Genomic DNA, 23,416 nt, shown 5'->3' with positions numbered 1-23,416 from the left:
GATCATATTTTACGCATGAATTGCAGGCTAGAGCGGAGGTCTTTTATTTCGCCGTGTAGTGTTGCCAGTAAGTCCAGTTTGTTATCGATGGATGTGAACACACTGACCTCAGTTTCTGTTGTCTGCAAGTCGTTGGTGTTGGTGGAAGATGTCTTTTTCCTTTTGTTTAGGTGCGGTGTGTTCGACTGAGTTGTGGAGTTAGTTGTATCCATATTGTGTTTGCAGTAGTGATGGCGGACGCATGCTTCACGATCTGACAGTTCCTCCGGTCTGCGGCAGGTGTAATCCAGTTCAGTAGTTCAATAGTTGAGAAAGTTACTGAGAAAGTAAAGTTAGCTTTACTGTTAGTGACAGGGCGCCACCATGATGAAATACACTAATTTTACATTCAAAGTTATGAAAAATAATTTTACTTACCTTGGCATTACAATCACAAGAAAACACAGGGATCTTTTTCAAGGAAACTTCATCACTCCGTTCAGTAAGACCAGACATTATCTGACGCAGTGGTCACCACTGTCGCTGCTTCTATTATTGGGCAGCTAGTCTGCGGCGTCTAACCTTTTGGTCTTCTTGGCTTTTCAGTCCTTAGTCCTGTTCTTAACACCAATCTGTTCCAGCCCTCTTTACAAGACTCTGCTTTTGTGGAGGGGCATAGAAAGGGCCTGGTGTATTTTGAAGATCTCTTTATCAACAACTGTTTTCCTTCTTTTCAACAACTTCCTGCACAGCACAACTTATGCAAAGCACATTCTAAAGATACCTAAAAATGAGACATTTTCTTGTTCTCAGCTGCCCAACTTCCCTAGTTTATATGACACAAACATGGCTGATGATTTTTCCCTGAAAATGCTTCATATCCATCACCTATGATAAACTGGTGGAAACCAGACAAAGCCCTCTTGATAAGATCATTAAGGCCTGGGAACAAGACTTAAACGTTTCACTGTAAGACAGTGAATGGGCGTCTGTTTCCAAGCTGATTAGCACATCATCTCTTTATGCCCGTCGCTGTCTTTTACAGTTTCAGGTTGTACACAGGGCACACTGGTCTAAAGTTGGACTGTCAAGTCTCCACCCGAATGTGGACCGCCGTTGTGATTTATGTTTTAGTGATGAGGCTTCCCTGATTCACATGTTGGAAGTGCCCAAGTTTCGAAAACTCCTGGAAGGAGGTTTTCCAAACTTTATCTTTAATTCTTAAGCTTGACTTGAAGCCGTCCGTCTGGTTGCTTTGGTACCATTGGAGAGGATAGTATCCCCCTCTCACCAACCCTACTGGCTCAGCACGCCACTCTGATCGAATGGAGGGATGCTGCCTCCGCCACCCATTCTCAGTGGCATAGAGATGTTGGGTCATGTCTTAAGTCAAATTAAATTAAATTAAATTAAATTTAAATGCAGCATGACCGTTCAGTTTGACGCTTTAAAAACATCAGATATGGATCTGGACCACATATGGAAGTAGCCTGGCTATGATGTCATTTGTGCTGTCCAGACCATCATAAAACATCAGAATTGGTCACAGATGGACAAAGAAGTCGGATTTGGGCCTCTTATTCCTGCAGTTTGAATGTGGCCTCATGGTACATGGTAAAACATTTAACATGCTGTCTGAAGCCTGGAGAGTCTGAGATGTAGCTTCACTGCTGGAAATAATGTTTCCTGCTGTGTAACTGTATATTAGCTTCTTTTTTTTTTTTTTAACCTGTCTTGTCCAGCATCGTTGCAAACAGAATGATTGTCTGGCTGCCGTCTGATGCCGGGCAATTTTACTCTATCCAGCAGGGATTTATACTACATGTATAAAGTCCCTCTTGATGATATGAAAAACTTTATTAAATCAAACTCTTAATGCTGGACTCGACCGGAGGGGACAGAGAGAGAGAGAGAGAAAAGAAAGGAGAGAGAAGAGGGAGGGGAGGGAGAGGGACAGAAAGGGTGTGGGGAGTGCGGGTGGGGACTTCAGACATCATACAAAAGACCATGTAATCCATACTACTTACAACATATATATTTAAGATCATCCTAGCCAGTAGGTCATTACACAACTAGTTGACAATAGTAACAATAATAATAATCACAATAATAATAATAATAATAATAATAATAATAATAATAATAATAATAATAATAGTAATAATAATAATAAGAGTAATAATAACAATAATAATAACAGAAATAATAATAAAATTTTAAGAATAATTAAAGCTGCAAGCAGCGTTGGAGGCCCTCGCACCTCTGGCGCCGCTTCGGCCTATTGCACCGCCCCATCGGCCAAGAGCCTCCCTCCAGCAACACAGCCTCTCTTGCCCACAGCCATATACCCATTCTTCCAGAGTTTATCTCCATCAAGAGGTGATTTTCCTCATGAGAGGATCAGCTTGCACCTCAGCCTTTCCAGTGATGACATCTGAAGCATTCATGACCTTGTTTCTTACAAACTGTGTTGAATTCCCACAAACTGGAGCATGATTTTATCAAGAGGAAAATTCCACGTGGCCACTAGGTGGTGGTAAAGTTGTTGTAATGTAGGACCATGTTCAGGTTGGAACTCTATTGAGAACAGGAAAATATTAGCTCAATTGGTCAACTGACAGCAGGGTTAGTGCCACTTCCTGTATAATGGCGAATGATTTAAACCATCACAGAAAGCCATTTTAATGATGCTGTAAGACGTCAGTCATATTTTCAACCATAAGTTCATGAAGGATGATATTAATGAGTTAGAATTAGTTATACAGATGATAAAGGTTAAAATGGTGGGACTTCCTTTTCCCAGGGGGCGGGGCTATGGTGTTGAGAACATAAGGACATGAAGAGGCATTTTTGTTTGTCCTGTCATGTTACATAAATATGCCACATTTTATCATGTCGTTCAAAGCAGTGGTTGGAGCTGATAGATTAAATATTTATAGGGGGCGCTATAGAGCCATATTACCAGCATATATCTATTTGAATCAGTTCCAGGCCTGACCAGTGTCCTCCCTGCCAAGTTTGGTGGAGATCAGGAGTACATTGGGTCAGTTAGAAGTACTTCCTGTTTAATGGCGGTGGATGCCATTCGCCATGGTTTTGCTTGGCGAGGGAACTTGAGGTTTTTTTCTGTAGTATCATGAAAGGGTTTGACCTGATCTGAAGCACTTTTGAGTGTGTGAGATTCATTCCTAAAAAGAGGGACCCCGGTGTCTGAAAAAGGCACTTCCTGTTTCAAATGGGCGGGGCTTAGGCCAAGACCAAAAGTAGTAGCATGTATCTGTTCAGTAGCTGACCCTGATGAATCACTGTAAGTGTCATATTGATTGGATGAAAATTGAGGGATTTATACTGATTAATGATGTCATGGCGTCTTATCCAAGCTTGTAATGGCGCCACGGTGTCACCGTGCAGCGTTGAGCAATGTCCAGATGACAACATCTGGACATGTAGATGTGGTCGGCATGGAACTGAAGTGAAACATGGGCAGTTTGGTGGAGGCTGAGTGTTGTATGTCAGACATAATCGATTCTGTGCATGATGGCGAAACATCAAAACTTGATGAGGCGCCGCCGCTGAACACCACCTCCTATTAGAAAATTTTCAATAACTTTTAACCACACATGCCTCTGGAGTGTTCAGACTGAGTTTGAGGTAAATACGCTAAAATCTGTAGGAGGAGTTCGTTCAAATGCAAGGCAAAGAAACATGCAAAAATGACCCCAAAAATGACACTTTTTTCAAAATGGCCGACTTCCTGTTGAAGTTATCATATAGGTCCAAGAGGCTTTTTTGTACATCTTCCCAAGTTCTATCAATATTCTGGATTTCAGCCATATCGGTCAATGTAGTGGGCAGTTATGATCAATTAAATATTTGTAGGGGGCGCTATAGAGCCATATTGCAATTTTTCCAGCATATGTCAATGTGGCTGAGTTCAAGGCCTGACTGCGTTCCTTCCTGCCAAGTTTGGTGGAGATCAACGTTACAATGGTTCAGTCACAAGTACTTCCTGTTTGATGGCGTCGGACCACTATTCGCCATGGTTACGTTTGGCGAAGGAACTTGAGATTTTTATTGTGGTATCATGAAAGGGTTTGACCTGTTGTGAAGCAGTTTCAAGGGTGTAAGTTTCATTCCTGAGGGGATGGACCCCGGCGTCTGAAAAAAAGCACTTCCTGTTGAAAGTGGGCGGGGCTTAGGGCTAGACCAGAATTGGTGATATGAATCTGTTCAGGGCCGGACCCTGATTAATCCCTGCAAGTCTGATGGGGATTGGATCAGAATTGAGGGATTTATAGTGATTTATGATGTCATGGCGTCTTATCGAAGTTCGCCATGGCGCAACGGTCTCGCCCTGCAGCGTAGAGCAACAGTTTTCACTGGATATCATCACCAACTTGTTTTCTGCTGTCTGACCCAGTTTGGACCTGGTTGTGTCCAAAACTTCAGATAAATCGGTCTCCAAGTAAAAACCATGACTTTCTGTCACCAGGGGGCGTGGCCAATTCATAACCCAAATATTGACGTGTAGATGTGTTCAGGATCGGACTGGCATCATACATGGCCATTTTGGTTCAGATACATTGTTTTATGTGGAAGTTATATCACTTTCGTTCTTCACGGCGAGAAGTCAAACTTTGAGGCCCCACCCCCTCCATGCCCTTTCTCCTATTAGAAAACTTTCAATAACTTTTAAAGAGACATGTCTTCTGGACATCCTGAGCTATTTTGGTAGCGGTACGAAGAAATCTCTGGGAGGAGATAGATTTTGAAAATGTCAGTAAAACGCCAAAATGGCGACTTTGACCCAAAATGGCCGACTTCCTGTTGGTTTTAGGCTGTTACTCCAAGAGGATTTTTTGTTCGCCCAAACATTTGGAATACATGTAGCGATTTTCATAAAGATTGATGAGGTGCAGTGGCAGGGCATCATAAATAGGTGGCGCTCTCATTCAATTTTGCCCGAACAGTCCCGAGCACCACAAAATACGTAAATTTACACATTCCCTTGGGGGGGTACGCAAAATTAGGCGCGTTTTCGCGCATGTTCAGGTCCCCTAAAATGCAATTTACTTTTGACAAGAAGAAGAAGAATAAGGAAGAAACGGAGCAATTACAATAGGCCTTCGCACCGCCTTCGGTGCTCGGGCCTAATTATAAGAATAGAGAGAAAAGGTATATTGAGGAAAAAAAATATGATAATAGATATAAGTGAAACTGCTGTATTCAAGAACACGCGCAGAGAAACCTGTGTGGATGTGCTGGAGGACTCGGCTACACGGCGACGCAGAGACTATGTCAACATACCGAATATACGGAGTGGAGACGTTCAGGAAGGAGTGACCATGCAGAGTGATCATGCAGATGTCACCTCACCTGAACAGAGGCCAGAGTCAGGCCAGCGGTCCCGAGACCCAGGCCACCAGCCCCCCCGTAGGCAACAGACCCCGACCGGTCCACAGACACGACCACTCGTCCGCCCAGGAAGACAGCAGCAGGAGACCCCAGCAGGAGCCCCCCCGCGGACACAGGGCACCGGCCCCGGCAGGCCGAGGCCAGCAGTCCCCGAGCACCGGCCGCCCGGGACAGACGGGGCAGAGGGCCCGGGCCCAGGAGCGCAGGGACACCCCCCACCCCCACAGGCCGAGGGCCAGCACGCCACCCGGGGGGACCCGGCCCGCCCAGACGGCCACCGCCAGAGGCCAGCCCCACACCCCAGTGCCCAGCCGCACACCCCGAGAACTAGTCCTGCCCCCCCCCCAGACCAACACACACACAAACAAACACACACACACACACACTCTCCTTCCACTCCTCCATTCATCCTCCCACGCATACACCATCCATCCCTCACATACTCTTTCCTCCCACACACACACACCATCCTTCCACCGTCCATCCTCCCACACACACACCATCCTTCCACCATACATTCTCCCACACATACCCCATCTTCCCACACATACATCATCCTTCCACCATCCATCCTCCCACACATACACCATCCTCCCTCTCATACACCATACGTCCACCTTCACATACCCCATCCTCCCACACACACACACACACTATCCTTCCACTACCCATCCTCCCACACATACACCATTCTCCCACACATACACCATGCTCCCTCTTCTACACCATACATCCACCTTCACATACCCCATTCTCCCACACACACACACACTATCCTTCCACTACCCATCCTCCCACACATACACCATTCTCCTACCCATACACCATCCTCCCTCTCATACACCATCCGTCCTCCCACCCACACACCATCCTTCCGCCATCCATCCTCCCACACATACCCCATCCTCCCACACATACATCATCCTTCCACCATTCATCCTCCCACACATACCCCATCCTCCCACACACACACACACTATCCTTCCACTACCCATCCTCACACCATTCTCCTACACATACACCATCCTCCCTCACATACACCTTCCTCCCACACAAACACCATCCTTTCACCATCATCCTCCCGCCACCTTATGTCCCGGGGGGCCAGCCTCAGCCAGGAGGCGAGTAGACATGAGCCAGGCCCCCACCCCCCCACATCGCCCCAGCCCCCCACTCCCCACCCCCAAAACAGCACCTTCCCCCCAGGGCCAGCAGCCAGAATCCCCCGGGACAGCCCGCCCACGCCCCGGGCCAATGCGACAGGCCACCCGGCCCGCCCCGCCCCCGGGCCATCCACGGAGACAGGGGTGCTTAAAGACCCCATCCCCCTTCCCTCCCCCACTAGCGAGGGAATATATTATGTGCTGTTTGCAATTAAAAGAGTTAAAATTGGGGGGCAGTAACTGCATTGAGGAGGGGGTGGGGCCACCTGAGCAGTCCCACCCACCTGACCTCGCATGTTCCGCCCCCCAAAATGTGTTTGTATGTTGCAAATGTTATTTGTGCTCAGTGACTAAGTGGAATTAAAAGCTGGGAGGCATGCTGCCGCTTGGCGAAGCAGTGGGGCCACTATGATGACCCCCCTGCCCCGCCCAGCGCAACAAGCACACCTCCCACAGCCCTACCTGTGTATGTAGTGAAGAGTGGGGGAGGGGAGGGGTCAGGAGATGTAGGTCCAGAGGGGAGTGAACCTCCCCCCTGGAAGACGACCCGCCAGTGGCTTAGGGCGCCCCCGTCCTCCGCTAGCCCCGAAGGGCGTCACAGGCCCGGAGCAGCCACCCAACCCAGGCACGCCACGAACCCCCCCAGGGGCCAGCCACCAGCCCAAGGGGCCACTTTCCTCTTTCTGAGTGGGAGGGGGGCGAGGCGAAGGAAGGGAACCCCAGGCCCACGCCCCCGACACCCGGCCAGGGCGCCCCCCAGAGGACACGTCCTAACCCCTGCAAACACACACACCCTTTTTTTTTTTTTTTTTTTTTTTTTTTCCCTCCAGCCACTCACACACCCTCACACACACCTCTATACACAAACACCTCAAAACGTGCACATACCTCCACACACACACCTCAGGCACATACCTATAAAAACACACACCGGTGCCTCCATACCCACACATGGAAACTTTCATACACACACGCCCACATACACACACACTCTCATACCCCTCCATACACATACACCACTACACACACACTCACATACATACCTGCATATACACACAAACACCTCCATACATACTCCACCTCCACCCACACCTTCACTCCTCCACACACACATCGACCTCCACATGCACACACTCACATATACACACCTTCACACACACACACATACATCCCACATAGACCTCCACACATACACCCGCACACCCCTCACACACACACACATAGACGCACACACCCAGACCTTCATACACACCTACACACACGTACAGCACACACATCCCTCTACACCCACCCACCCACACACACACATACCTACAGACACACACACACACACCCACCTATATATACACACACCCCCACCCAGGTTCTGGGGCTGCGACCAAGCACCAGGGCACGGACCAACCAGCCCCCGGCACGGCACATCCAGACGGGCCCAGCCCCCACCCAGCAGCGGCAGACCCCCCACCCCCAGGAGCGGGGGGAGACCCGACGCCCCAGAGCCCGGGGCCCCCACCCGGCCCACCCCGGGCCCGACCGGCCACCCGGCCAGGGGCCGACGGACACCGACCCAGGCACCCCGGCAGCCACCCCCCACCGCCACGAGGCAGCCCCACCCCGGGGCCCACCCAATGCCACCCGCCCAGATCGGAACCCCCAGCCGGCCCAACAGTGGAGCAGCCGAGATCCCCACCCAGGAGACAACCGGAGACCCGAAGCCACCAGGGACCCCCCACCCACATCCACCGTCATCCCAGCGAAGCCGCAATCCTCCACCTACTTTAAGTGATGTAGCCAGTCACAGGGGACCAGAGGGAATGAAAGTCATCTGATTGGTTCCTGGAGGAGGCAGACATTGTCTCAATGCTGATGTGGTCTAACAGGAGATTTCTAAACTGCTGGATAGACAAATTATTCTTATCTTTCCAGTTCACAAGAATAGTTTTCTTTGCGATGCATAAGGCTGCGAGGACCAAGTTTATGGAGTGTATTCCTATGTTGGTGTCGCCCAGGTCGCCCAGTAGGCAAAGTGTGGGGTTTGCAGAAAAACTGGTTTTAAACCATTTTGAGAGATCTTCACACACCTTAATCCAGAACCTTTGGACAGGTGTGCAGGACCACAGCGCATGGATGTAGCTATCAGAAGTGTTCTCAGAACAGTGTGGGCAGATATCTGATGGTGAAAGGCCCATCCTGAACATCCTGTGTCCTGTATAAAGAGTTCTATGGAGAATTTTGAATTGTATTAGTTGTATATTTGAATTCTGAGTCATTTTAAACGTGTTTAAACATATTTGTGACCATCTTTTCTTATCAAAGTTATTAGATAAATCATCTTCCCATTTTGAAGTTGGGAGAGATATCCTGTCTTCTAGCTTTGCAAGTAATCTATATATTTTTGATAATAATTTTGGAGTATTAAGATTCAAGAATTCTGCTATTCTGACAGGAAGCTGCAAGTCTAACTGTACAGGGGTATACTTCTTATATATAATTGATTTTAGTTGGTGGTACTCTAAGAATTTATTACTGATGATTCCATACTGTGAGATTATTGTGCTGAAAGATACCAAGTTTCCATTTTCTATTATCTGTCCTAACTGTTGTATTCCTTTAGTCTTCCATTGAGTGAAGTTTATCATCTTTTTGTTCTGCAGGATGTCAGGGTTGTTCCAGATGGGTGTAAGTCTACATGGAAAGAGGGAAGATCTGGTTATCTTACAGAATTCCCACCAAGCCATTAAGGAAAAACGGATGTTAAGGCTTTTAAAGCACTTATATGGTTTAATGGTTGAGCTGATGAACGGCAGGTCAGAGATGACTAAGTCCTCACACAAAGCCTGCTCCACATCTAGCCACGGCTCATCCAGATAACTGGGTTTGAGCCACTTGGAGATGTACTGCAGCCTGTTAGCTATAAAGTAGTGATTAAAGTTTGGTAGGTCCAGTCCTCCTCTATCTTTAGTCTGCTGTAAGGTTTTAAGACTGATACGTGACGGCTTGTTTTTCCAAAGAAACTTGGATATGAAAGAGTCCAGAGATTTAAACCAACTGGTGGAGGGTTTAGTGGGTATCATTGAAAATAAGTAATTAACTTTAGGTAGGATCATCATCTTAATGGTGGCAACTCTCCCCATTAGTGAGATGGGTAAGCGCCTCCACCGTAAGAGATCATCTTCTATTGTTTTTAGTAGCTGAACATAGTTTAATTTTGTTAAATCTGATAATCTGGGGGAAATATTTATACCTAAATATCTAATGTTTCCTGTCTGTATTTTGATATTAGGGATGTTTTGTAGGTCACAGTTGATGGACATGGCTGTAGTCTTAGCCCAGTTAATGGAATAATCAGATATTGATGAGAACTTATTAATAACCGTGATTGTCTGAGAGAGTGATGTTTGTGAGTTCTGAAGGAAGAGTAATACATCATCTGCATAAAGACTTATTTTATGTTCTATATTTTTGCCCTGGATTCCTTTAATTTCTATATTTTGTCTAATAGCAGCTGCTAACGGCTCTATGAATATGGCAAAAAGTGAGGGGGAGAGTGGACAGCCCTGTCTGGTGCCTCTCTGTAAGCGGAAGCTTGGAGAAGTTTGATCGTTGGTTTTCACACATGCATTTGGGTTATTATATAATATTTTAATCCTCTCTATGAAAGAAGGCCCAAACCCAAATTTATCTAGTGTTGCAAATAGAAACTTCCAATTTACCCTGTCGAAGGCTTTTTCTGCATCTAGAGAAATGATTGTGGATTCTAGATTATGTAAAGTAGAGTAATCTATGAGGTTAATTAGTCTACGCATGTTAGTAGATGAATGTCGACCTTTTATAAAACCTGTCTGGTCCGGATGTATTATAAGAGGGGTTATTTTTTCTATCCTTCTGGCAAGAGCTTTACTAATTATTTTCAGGTCTACATTTATTAAAGATATGGGACGGTAACTGGATGGAAGTGTGGGGTCTTTGCCTGGTTTTAGCAATAGTGTTATATTAGCTAAGTTCATATTTTGCGGTATTTTTTGTTTTTCCTGTATTTCTAACAACATATTATAAAATGTAGGAGCTAGCGTTGTCCAGAATTCCTTGTAAAATTCTGCTGAGTAACCATCTGGACCCGGGGCTTTATTGTTGGGCATATGTTGGAGAGCTTCGTGGAGTTCATCTACAGTAATAGGTGCATCTAAATTTATTTTATTTTCATTTTTTAGTTTTGGTAGATTAATGTTATTTAAAAATTGTTCAATATGTTCATCTGTTGGATTAATCTGTGATTCATATAATGTTTTATAGAAGCTTCTAAACGTGTCATTTATCTTGTCTGGGTCATGGCTGATGTTTCCGTCTTGATCTTTAACAGAGAAGATTGTTGTTTTCTCCTTGTTTGTTTTTAGTTGATTTGCTAAAAACTTTCCAGATTTGTTACTATGTTCAAAGTTCTCCAAGCGAAGTCTTTGCACTAAAAATTGTGTTTTTTTATCTATAATTTCTTTAAGTTGCAATTTAGTTTTCCTTATATTATTCATTGTGTGCTCTACGGGGGAAATGCGGTAAGCCTCCTCCAATGATTTAATCCTGAGTTCTAATTCTAAAACTCTTGCTGTTTCCTTCTTCTTCTTATGTGAGGAGAAGGAAATTATTTTCCCTCGCATTACTGCTTTTCCTGCTTCCCAAAGGAGACACGCTGAAGTTTCAGGCATGTCATTTTTTTCTATATAAATTGACCATTCTTTTTTAAAATAATCAATAAACTCAGGATCTTTCAATAAAGAGGTGTTAAATCTCCAGCTTTGACCAATCGGTTATTATTTTTGTTTCTCAGAGTGAATGAAACTGGTGCGTGATCACTGATGCTGATTGGATGTATCTGAGTCTCTGAAATGTCGCCCATTAGTGAATTACTATTTAAAATATAATCTAGTCTAGAGAAGGAGTGGTGAACTGAAGAGAAGAAGGTGTATTCTCTTAGTTTAGGATGGTGAGAGCGCCAAGCATCGCAAAGACCAAAATCCTTCATGTACTGTTTGATAGTTTCTGACGACTGCCAGACTCGATGACTACCTGATGTGCTGCAGCGATCTTGTTCAGTCAAGACTACATTAAAATCACCAGCTAGCACTATTCTGTTATCTGAATAATTCTGGAGTGTAGCAAACAGGGAGTGGAAAAAGGAGGGATCATCTACATTGGGGCCATATACATTGGTAATACATAATTTGATATTGCAAATATATAATAAAGTTATCAGAAATCTGCCTTCCGGATCCACTACTGTGCTATCTATGTCAAAATTTAGTCTCTTATTAATAAGAGTAGCTACTCCTCTCTGCCTAGAATTATAACAAGCTGAGTAAACATGAGGAAACTGAGCTGTTTGAAGAAGGTCTATGGTTGAGTTTGTTAAATGAGTCTCTTGTAGTAAGACAATGTCGGCCTGCAGCTCCTGTAATTTATTAAAGATCTTCAACCTCTTCTCCCTGGAACCGGCTCCATGTACATTCCAACAGACGATTTTTAACATGGTTATTGTGAACGGTTTAATGCTTCATGCATGTTACTGACGCGTGTGTCTTTGTGCGCCCCTCTGCGTGTTCGCGCATGTTTGCGTGCAGCCTGACTGCGCGTGTTTATCCGTGTGTTAAATATCCATATATGTACCTTAATGCGTGTTCTCTCATACATAAAACGCGAGTATTTATATGTATCATGTATGGTGCGGCTGTGCGTCCTGATGGTGTTCGACCGGCTGCGTGCGCTGCTGATATTACGAGCTGGATTACAATTAACAGTGAAGGCGTGAAATAGAAAGAGAGTGAAAAGTGAGAGTGGTTGTGTGTAAGAGAAAAACAAAACAGAAAAAAAATACATCGATGTAGGTGTAGAGGCTGTGGTGAGGACGAGCGGTGTGTTCTACTGTCAGTGATCTATAATGGCGAGTTAAGAGTGATCATTGTGAGAGATTGACTTACAGCACCTGGGATCAGAATAGCCATGGCGTGATGTTGGGGTCCCGGTAAAGCTGGCCGTCAATAAATAATTTGTCCACTGCGATGACTGCTCGGGATCCTTCCGTGATGAATTTTCGTCTAATCGGGAAAAGGATTCTTCTCCGGTCAAGAATTTCCTTTGGAAACTGGTCGTTTACTCCAAAGTTGGTTCCCCTTAGTTCTCGGCCCTGGCGTTTAACTCTTTCCTTTTGCTTAAAATCCCCGAACTTTGCAACAATAGGCCGCGGTCTTTGGGCTCCGGGCTTCTTTCCTCCCAGACGATGGACTCGGTGAAACTGTATATCATTTGTAACTTCTGCAGGGAGTTTAAGTTTGGTGGATATAAAGCTTCTTACAGTGGCTTCAGGGTCCTCATCCGTCTGTTCTGGGATTCCCATAAACACCAGATTGTCCCGCATACTCCTGGCCTGTAGGTCTATTACCGTTTCTTTTATTTTTCTATTTTCTACTGTGAGTCGGGTCACTCCCTCCGTGAGGGATTTCACCGACTCCCTAAGGTTGGCATTCTCTGTCGCTAGCGCCTCCACCTGCTTCTGGCTAAACTCCAGCGATTCTCGGACGGCCTGAAATTCTCGGTGGAGAATCTCCAACAAGCTCAGACGGGCGTCCAAGCTGGAGAGCTTGTTATCTATTGATATTAATACATCCGTTGAGTCTTTGCTCGGAGGAGAGATGGATCCAGGTGATTCCTCATCGCGCTGTCGCTTCGCCGCTGAAGAGGTGGACGGAGTCGAAGTTTTGTTTGACTTCCCCATAACTATTAATTCGTAGCACTGATCTATGTAACTGGTCAGGCTAGCCAAATCCTCCCCGCTGTGCTCCAGAGTATCTCTTAATAAGTTCCCTTTTCCTTCTTTAGAAAAAACAATGTTTTTACAGGGTTAGTGAATTGGCGATGGTACAGAATTGAATAAATGAATTTGTTATTTAGCGCCTTGTCTCAGTCTGCCGTCTCTCACTCACCAGTGTCACTTACCTCATGACGTCACTTACCTGCGACACCCGAAACTGTATATTAGCTTCATGGCAAGAAGAAATCTCAGGTGTTTGTTTTCCTCTGAATCAATACAACCATATGAACAGTTTCACAGTAAGTCATCATGCGTTTCACTTTGGATCGAATTCCAAACTGAAAGACAATTAAGCCATGGACAAAGCTGTTTAGCTAGCATAGCATGAAGGAATATTTGTTTGGGAAGGTGTACTGCACTGTGTACCAGAGGAAAAAATGAAACATCCTGCATTCAAACTGCAGAAGCTGGATGTAATTTTCCTCTCTGGAAGAAAAGGGAATAAAACCAGAACCTCCCATGGAGGAGCACTCATCAGCTCTGACTGAGAAAAGATTCCCTCAAGCTCTCCTCTCTGTGGACCTGCCCTCAACGCAGGCAGTGGTTTCCATAGAGACCAGCGGACCAATCCCCTTTCCCCTCTCGCTACAGTATTACAGTGATCCATTACACATGTGGCTCCGGTCCCTTCTACAGCCAGACATTCCCCGTTTGGTCCACAGCTCCGTGTGCAGACAAACAGCCACTGATGAAGGTGGGAATTAAATACGACCTCTTCTCACTCTGTCTTAGGTTAAACAGAATATTTATATGCTGGTGAATTCAGGTTAAAACATGAATGAATGAGAAACTGGTGAGTGTGGAGCAAACAGCTGTAGCTGCAACACAATAAGCAGACGGGATGACGGACATTTAACAGAAACATGCTGATTATACGGCAGGTCAAACAGATTCTCCAGTTAACCCTTAAAATACCAAGCCATGTTCTCTGTTTTTCTTCTTTCTTTATTTTCTAACCCAGCCTGTAGAAGCTGAACCGCTTAAGGCCAGTCACCATGCAGACATCATGTTTTCAGGACAGCCTCCGTTAATAGAGCTAAATGATCCGATAACAGAGGTGAGGTTGTGTTGGGGGGGGGAAACATACCACATGGCTGTGGAAGCATGTTTTTACTTTATGTGGTATATAGAGATTATAAAACCACTAAACTAATCTCAGATCATCATGGTTATCAGGACTGAGTTATTGACGAAGTTTAAACATCATTTCCGCTGATAAATGCAGCTCAGCACTCATCTATGAACAGTGATTCAGTGTGAAACGAAGCTGCTGAAGTTGGTTTATGATCTAATATTATCAGCCATGAAGGAGGTACCAGGAGAGGCTGATTTCTACTGAGGTGCTACTTGGCGTAATAAAGTGCGAACTACTTCTGAAGGTAAATAAAGTTTCTGCCAGCAGCTTAAACACAATGCGCCACATTTCGTTGCTTTTTGCATGTGAGCGTATTTACATGGTCAGATGTTGCACTTTTTAAACCGTGTTGCACTTTAGAGCCGCTGTTTCTGGGACATCCTGCACTGAAATGAAAGAAAGCAAAAATCAATGCTGACAAGAAGATTGGGAATCTGCATGGTAATGGTGATTAAATCCATGGCACAGTTACCCCAAACATCTTGTTAGTATTGGTGGTATAAATGACAGCGATCTTCCCGATGCGTCTGTAGGTTCCAGGGGACAGACCTACATGAGCTTCTTGAACGTGAAAATAAAGATGAACTTGTGGTACCTCAGAAAAGCGTCACAAAACCACTTGGCAAGGTGGATGTCTGTAAAGCTGCTGGCCCTAATTTCATCAGCAGCTCAGTGGGGTATTTAAAGACAGTTTCAGTAAATAATAATAATACATTTATTTCAAAGTGGCTTTCAAGACCCCCAAGAACACTTCACAACATTCAAACAACATATAAAGGCAGACAGGAATAAAAACAACATACAAAGTGCACTAAGCGAACATAGGAATACAGAAATGGATGAATGGCAGAGTAAATTTGCAGTTTAGTGGTATGAGTAGGAAGTTTGAACAGGTGAGTTTCAAGCCTGGATTTGAAGACAGCAGGAGTGTCCGAGTTCCTGATGTTTGGTGGCGGAGAGTTCCAGAGCTGGGAGCAGAGTGACTGAAGGCTTAGCTCCCCACAGTTGTGCCTGAACTGTGGATACAGTGGTCCCTCTCTATAACGCAGTTCACCTTTCGCGGCCTCACTGTTTCACGGATTTTCTTTTGAGAAATTTTGCATGCCTTTTTTTTTGTTTTGTTTTACAGCACATTGTGTTCTGCGTCCTGTGGTTTCATTCTGTCCTACAGGACTTATTTTTATACGACAGTTTGAACTTTGAAGGTGTTCAAAGAGAGAAAATGTTAGTGAAAATGTCTCAGAAGAGTGTATAAAGTGTGTAGTGAGGGGTTTAACAGCTTTAACACATCTATAATAATTGTAAAAAAGAAAGCTAACTACTTTGCGGATTTCACCTATTGCAGGTTATTTTTAGAATGTAACTCCCGCAATTAACGAGGGACCACTGTATATCCAACATTATTCCCTGAACTGAATTAATTCAGGCCCATAGTTCTCATATCCCTTGTAAGGAGAAACTTTGAAAACATCCTCTCTCGGCTTGATCCATTGCAGGAAAAGGAGTGGACAATGCCAAGTTTTTACCTTGGACTAAATTTATAAATATCTAGAAAAATCCCAGTCCCATGCCAAAAATCTCCTCTTCTGCTTTTAATAAGATGCAACCTTATCATATTTTAACCTTGAAGATAAGTTTGCCTGCATGCCCTCTGGGAGGCGCTATCTCACTCTCTGCAGGAAAACAAGCACCAAGTCTTTCATTCCACACGCCATCAGGCTTTTAAATGCTAGTGACAGAGCGTAGTGTGAGGTGTTACATGTGTTGTTTTTAGGTTTTAATCCATTAAATCTATTTATTTCTATAGTTGTAACTGATGGTGAAACTGCTGCACTTCATGGCTGCTGATGTTCTTGAACACTGACTGATCCATGTGGAGCATGTGGATTAAGTCCTGCTGCAACTTATCTCTGCTAAATTAATTGCTCCTCGGGGGAGAAATAAAGTGTTCTGGATCTGGATCTGAATATTTATTCTGCATACATGCAAATACCAATGTTTATTTAAAGCAAAAAGTACAGTATTTGCATATATGAGAGGTCTGTGAGTCTACATGGTGGTTTTATGAGTAACTGTACTGAGAATCTAGTGGAGTTTTAAGGGTTAATGAGCTGCATCATGAGACCGCTGCCCACCAGCCATCATCGCTAATGTCCCTCAGCTTGAATGGACAGCAGGCCAAGCTAGGGTGTGTGAGCATGTGTGTGTTAGAGTAGATTGGAAATTTAACTGCATTGGGTCAGAGTCTAAGTTTCCTGCTCTCTGTCTTCCCCAGACCAGACCCGGAGGACCCCGGCTCTGCCATGACTCACCGACGCCACCATCACTCGTGAGTACCTTGAGATGCTGCACACGCAGGGAGTTTGGGTCGGTGTTGAGATTTAAAGCTGAGAAAACAAACAAGCGAGTTCATTTCAAAGAGTAAACATTATGCTTCAAGTCAAATAAAGCTGCTGTTTGAGGACAAGAAACCAGATCTGGAGTTATTTTCTGAGGGGGAGGGATTCTGGAAAACAGACAACACACACTTCAGTCTGTGTTTCAGTGTGTGTTTCACATTGTTTCAGTGTGATTTAGTGTGCATCAATGTTTTTCAGTAGGCGTTTCAGCGTGTTTCAGTGTTTCGCTGTTTCGCTGTTTTTTTTCAGTGTGTTTGTGTGTTTCAATATGTTTTAGTGTGTTTCGGATTGTTTCAGTGTGTGTTTCAGTGTGTGTTTCAGTGTGTTTCAGTGTGTTTCAGAGTGTTTCAGTGTGTTTCAGTGGGTGTTTCAGTGTGTTTCAGTGTTTCGCTGTTTTTTTCAGTGTGTTTGTGTCTTTCCATATGTTTCAGTGTATTTCAGTATGTTTCAGTGTATTTCAGATTGTTTCAGTGTGTGTTTCAGTGTGTTTCAGTGTGTTTCAGAGTGTTTCAGAGTGTTTCAGTGTGTTTCAGTGGGTGTTTCAGTGTGTGTTTCAGTGTGTTTCAGTGTGTTTCAGTGTGTGTTTCAGTGTGTTTCAGTGTGTTTCAGAGTGTTTCAGTGTGTTTCAGTGGGTGTTTCAGTGTGTGTTTCAGTGTGTTTCAGTGTGTGTTTCAGTGTGTTTCAGTGGGTGTTTCAGTGTGTGTTTCAGTGTGTTTCAGTGTGTGTTTCAGTGTGTTTCAGTGGGTGTCTCAGTGTGTGTTTCAATGTGTTTCAGTGGGTGTTTCAGTGTGTCTTTTAGAGAGTTTCACTGTGTTTCAATGTGTCTCAGTGTGTGTTTCAGTGTGTTTCTGTAGGTGTCTCAGTCTGTGTTTCAGTGTGTGTTTCAGTGTGTTTCAGAGTGTTTCAGTGTGTTTCAGTGGGTGTTTCAGTGTGTTTCAGTGTTTCGCTGTTTTTTTTCAGTGTGTTTGTGTCTTTCAATATGTTTCAGTGTATTTCAGATTGTTTCAGTGTGTGTTTCAGTGTGTTTCAGTGTGTTTCAGAGTGTTTCAGTGTGTTTCAGTGTGTTTCAGAGTGTTTCATTGTGTTTCAGTGGGTGTTTCAGTGTGTGTTTCAGTGTTTTTCAGTGTGTTTCAGAGTGTTTCATTGTGTTTCAGTGGGTGTTTCAGTGTGTGTTTCAGTGTGTTTCAGTGGGTGTTTCAGTGTGTGTTTCAGTGTGTTTCAGTGGGTGTTTCAGTGTGTGTTTCAGTGTGTTTCAGTGTGTGTTTCAGTGTGTTTCAGTGGGTGTCTCAGTGTGTGTTTCAATGTGTTTCAGTGGGTGTTTCAGTGTGTGTTTCAGTGTGTTTCAGTGGGTGTTTCAGTGTGTGTTTCAGTGTTTTTCAGTGTGTTTCAGAGTGTTTCATTGTGTTTCAGTGGGTGTTTCAGTGGGTGTTTCAGTGTGTTTCAGTGGGTGTTTCAGTGTGTGTGTCAGTGTGTTTCAGTGGGTGTTTCAGTGTGTGTTTCAGTGTGTTTCAGTGTGTGTTTCAGTGTGTTTCAGTGGGTGTCTCAGTGTGTGTTTCAGTGTGTTTCAGTGGGTGTCTCAGTGTGTGTTTCAATGTGTTTCAGTGGGTGTTTCAGTGTGTGTTTCAATGTGTTTCAGTGGGTGTTTCAGTGTGTCTTTTAGAGAGTTTCACTGTGTTTCAATGTGTCTCAGTGTGTGTTTCAGTGTGTTTCAGTGGGTGTCTCAGTCTGTGTTTCAGTGTGTGTTTCAGTGGGTGTTTCAGTGTGTTTCAGTGGGTGTTTCATTGGGTCATTCAGTGTGTTTCAGTGTGTTTCAGTAGGTGTCTCAGTGTGTGTTTCAGTGGGTGTCTCAGTGTGTGTTTCAGTGGGTGTTTCAGTGTGTTTCAGTGTGTGTTTCATTGTGTTTCAGTGTGTTTCAGTGGGTGTCTTAGTGTGTGTTTCAGTGTGTTTCAGTGGGTGTCTCAGTGTGTGTTTCAGCGTGTATTTCAGTGTGTGTGTGTGTGTGTGTGTGTGTGTGTGTGTGTGTGTTGGTCTTTGCATCCTTGGCTGAAACAGACGTTTCTGCTGCACCTCCAGCAGTAAAAGGTGGACGGCGTTTTCATGGCTCTGTGGTATCCCAGCAGCAGAGCTATTTTTAGAAGGGGGAGTGTTGTTTTTCACCCCTCCCTGGATGTTATTACTATTCAGAGCTCTTCATCCATGCTCTCTTTGTTTTGGTCGTTTGGAGCTCTTCTGGGGCCTCTAACTGCTTCCACCAAGCAACTTTACACATAAACACACATGCAGATGGATTTCTAGAAACTGCAACTTCATGAGATGCTCAGATATCTGATGAAAGAGGAAATAAAACAAATTATTTGTGTATTTATAGAATACTTAACATTGTTTTGCTTGGCTACTACATTCTGCACTGGCTCTGCTAATATTTATAGAAAGAATGAATATTAACGAGCAATCTAAAAAAGAAACACCTGCTCAATTTAGGACAGACTCTTACGTTGCTGCAGAATTTTTGATTTGTTTGACTTGCATCATTAGCTTCAGTAATCTTTATTCAGTGAAGTAAAAGTAACATAAAAAAGACAGAATAAAGGAAAATGGAAAAGCGAAAGGGTGCTGTAAAAAGGAAAAGATGAACAACACACGAAGCAAACATGCCATCCATGAGGCCCTCGTGTTTTGAGGTCTTTGTGGAGACTTTTGGATTTTAAATGGCAGACCACTGAATCTCTTGGCCTGAAGGAGAAGCTGGATCTTACTGTTGTTTGCTAAATAGCTCTGTGAACGGTTATGATGTTTTTTTGTTTCTGAATCTGTCTTGTAATGTTTATTATTATGTGCTGTTTGTGGACTATCGGTGTGGGTTTCTAGTGGTTTAAGTGAGAGCATCAGTATTGATATCGTTCTGATGCTGATTCATGGATCAGATTTCAGGCTGAATTTCCTGATCCACCTCACTAAACCACAGAGGGACCTTTCTGTTCACAGATTATAAGTGTATTTCAGGTTTAACCCGACCAACACATGTTGATGCATAATCAGTTCATGAAATATTTGCATGAGAACTCGTGTGTTCAGTGTTTGGATCCTCTCTGTTCAAGCCTTGTCAGGGTTATTATAAAAAATAAGAAAGAAAAAAAAACATGACCTGCAGGGTGGAAACAGAACTAACGATGGTAAAAGCAAAGTAGAAACTACGTTTAGAAACAGTCTGGTGAATAAATAACATAATTACTGTTATCCTTGGGTCATTCTGAGACAATCGATAAATAAAGTGATGAAGTAATCTGTGTGAATGGCCTCTTCAGAGAAAACAAAGGGATTCCAACAGCTGTTAGTTATTGAAGCAGAAAGGTTGGAATTTGGTTAGTTTACAACTGTGGATGTCATATCTGTGTGTAGCTTAGTAAGCCCACATTCATCACTCCTCCTGACAGCTATATCTAATCCAGCAACACCACCAAGCTCCAGCTTGATTGATTGACTCCACTTCATTGGAAAATTCTCTGGAGGCATTTTCCCACAGAGAAAACTCGTCTTCAACATTGATTTCCATCAGCTGATATCACAGAGGAAAATCTACCCCTCACGTGCCTCCACACACGTCTATAATGAATGGACAGCTTAAATATTTAGGGAGGCTTGGTTAAACTTTAATGCCCGGCTCAATGTGAACCTGTGCAGCTTGAAAAGTAGCTGCGCTCGTGTCAGACAGCCTTTCTCCAACATTTTAAACTGTCTACAAAAACGAGGAAATAATGAGGTCAGCAGTGATGCGTTCTTCATCCTGCTGCCCCCTCGGCCGGCCTCTGCTGTTGTTTTCATGCCGTATGAAGAAAGGTAAAGAGAAGTGAAGCAAGCTCTGAGTTCAAGCCTCAGCATGCAGTCGAGCTCATTTCATATTCATAAAAACAACTGATTTTATATCTCTGCAGCACTTAGTGGCACCGCTGCTTTTGACAGTCGGGTGTAATTACAACAGGAAATTGTCAGATGGTACATAAAAAAAGCAGCTCTAGCTAATTAGGAGTAACCTGATATAAGCGTAGTCATCATGCATGGAGAAGCCATAACCAGATCGGCTTTTCATTTGCTCTCCTGTGCTCCCATGTTTGTGCTGATCTAATTGTAAAGTCTCTTTCATGGCAGCACTGTGTTGCACAGCTCACAGTGGAAGACACCAAAGCAGCCACACTTCCACGCAAATCTGCATGGAGGCAAATTTGTCCCAGCCATATTAAACGCACCAACTGTACCTGCAGAAAACATCTCATCATGGCTTTGGTCCGGTTTTTAATCGCTGCTGCTTCCAGACCAGAGCTCACATTTACTGGCTGGGTTTGCAGGCGAGGGGATATGATGTGTGTCGTTAACCACAGTCCATACACAGACCTGACTGCCTGCTCCACAACATGAAACACTTCATGTGACATTTACATGAGATTTTGCATAAAAACGATATTATAGAAAAATATCAGTCTGGTTTTAGGACAAACCACAGTACCGAGACGCCCTTTTAAAGATCATTAATGACCTCGGGTGTAACTTAGACTCACAGAAACTTTCAGTCCTGGTTCTACTGGATCTAAACACCACCTTTGATACAGTAGATCACCAGGTTTTATTAAACAGACTCAGAAGTCTGTTTGGTCACATCCTGTTCTTAAATGGCTTTACACCACAGAACAACAGTTTTTAATAAGCATGGAGACCTGCGCCACAGGAATCCATGAAGTAAAATGTGGGGTTAAGGACCAGTTCTAGGCCTACTTCTTTTTAATCTGTCCATGTTGCCTCTTGGGGATATCATCAGGAGACACGGCATTGATTTCCACAGCTATGCTGATGATGCGCAGCTTTACATAGCTGTGTCTCCTGATGACCTGGAGCCAGTTAACGTCCTTTTAAACTGGATTTTAGATCTAAAGTCATGGATGACAGAGAACTTCTTACAGCTCAACCAGGACAAAACTAAAGTTTTAATTATTGGTCCTGAAGACAAGAGATGGAATAATTTTACCGAAACTACAAAACTTTAAATATTCTCAGTGTGGGATAAATCTGGGTGTCCTTTTCCACTCTGAGCTGGATTTTATTCCTCACATCAGAAATGCCACAAAGACAGGATTTTATCATCTTAAAGACAGTCCACCCATTCCTCTCTCTGCCAGCATCGAGGTGCTGATGCTTTTATTTCTAGTAGAATAGATTACCGTAATGCCCTGCTCTCTGGTCTTCTCAGAAAGTTCATCTCAAACCTGCAGCTGCTCCAGACGTCAGCAGCAGATTTTAAGCTTCATACAGTTATTTATAAATGTTTTTTTGGTCTTGGACCTTCTTATTTATCAGGCCTGCTTTTCAATTATGAGCTCTTGCGGACCCGGAGGCCCTCTGGTGCCGGCCTCTTAGTTGTTCCTAAAGTCAGGACTTAAACCTCTGGCCTCGTTCCACCACTACGGTCCTGGTCTAGGGAACGGCCTGCCAGGGAACCTCAGGGCTGCAGAGAATGTTGCTGTTTTTAAAAAGAGGCTCAAGACCATTTTAGCTTAGCTTTTAACTGAATTATATTTGATCTTTATCTAATTCATGTTTTATTTTTATCTTATTTTATTCAGTTTTATGACTTTTTTTTAGCACATTATTTTATGAAGTCCTGTATGTGTCTGTGTGATTGTGTGTGACAAATAATAATGAATGTTCTTTTAAATTGCTATGTTACTTTGCTGTGTGACGGCTTGTTTTACTTTAATATGCATAAATTGGTTTTACCATGTAAAGCATTTTGTGTTGCCTTTTACAGGAAAAGTGCTTTATAAATAAAAGTTATTTGATTGGATATGATAGCACCATATCATATCATTTTGATGGATATTTAACCTTTAGCAGATTTGTTTTTCAGACAATCCAGCCACTAAATGTAGTTTTATTCAGAGACTCTATCTGGTAAATCCACAATGATCCATGATAACAGCATTATTTATCACATTTTACCATAAAAACATCACCATCACTACTATGTTGCTAAGAGACCTCTATTTAGACCTGGACATGATGATGAAGCCACTTCCTGTCAGACTTTCCACCAATCAGAGAGCTTAGATTGACGGTAACGTCCAATCAGGAGCAGCCAAAGATCAACCAGTGAGCAGAAAGTTCTATGTGTGTGTGAAAAGAAGAAAAATAATGCTCCTCTATGGCTGGAATAAAGCCAAGAAGACGTTTCTGATGCACGGTGGCGCCACAAAGCAGCTGAGCTGGAGTTGGTTTAGTGAGGATAGCAGGTAAATAGTAGCAGGAATAACTGGAAATGAGGAAAAAGTGGAAACATGGAAATAGTTTCTGTTGTGTGTTTGTTTCAATAACAATATTTTTTCTCCTGAAAGCCAAGACTTGAGAGAACGATGAGATGAGAAAAGGCTTGGTCACTGTTAAGCACAATAAATGATTTGCAGAGTTTTAAGGGTTAAAT

At 43.7% G+C, this 23,416-nt stretch overlaps 1 protein-coding gene across 1 annotated transcript in view; it reads left to right on the top strand.

The window, feature by feature from the left end:
* Positions 1 to 23,416, top strand: part of iqsec1b (IQ motif and Sec7 domain ArfGEF 1b) — a 287,178-nt gene that overhangs the window by 101,525 nt on the left and 162,237 nt on the right. The window contains exon 2 of the mRNA XM_041981739.1: positions 16,827 to 16,880. Coding sequence (XP_041837673.1) covers positions 16,855 to 16,880 — 26 coding nt within the window. The 5' untranslated portion in view covers positions 16,827 to 16,854. The remainder of the gene's footprint in view (positions 1 to 16,826; positions 16,881 to 23,416) is intronic.

This window comes from Melanotaenia boesemani, chromosome 3 (assembly GCF_017639745.1).
Source record: "Melanotaenia boesemani isolate fMelBoe1 chromosome 3, fMelBoe1.pri, whole genome shotgun sequence".
Lineage (NCBI taxonomy): Eukaryota > Metazoa > Chordata > Actinopteri > Atheriniformes > Melanotaeniidae > Melanotaenia > Melanotaenia boesemani.
The sequence above is the reverse complement of the archived record's forward strand: the minus strand, read 5'-3'. Positions and strand labels throughout refer to the sequence as shown.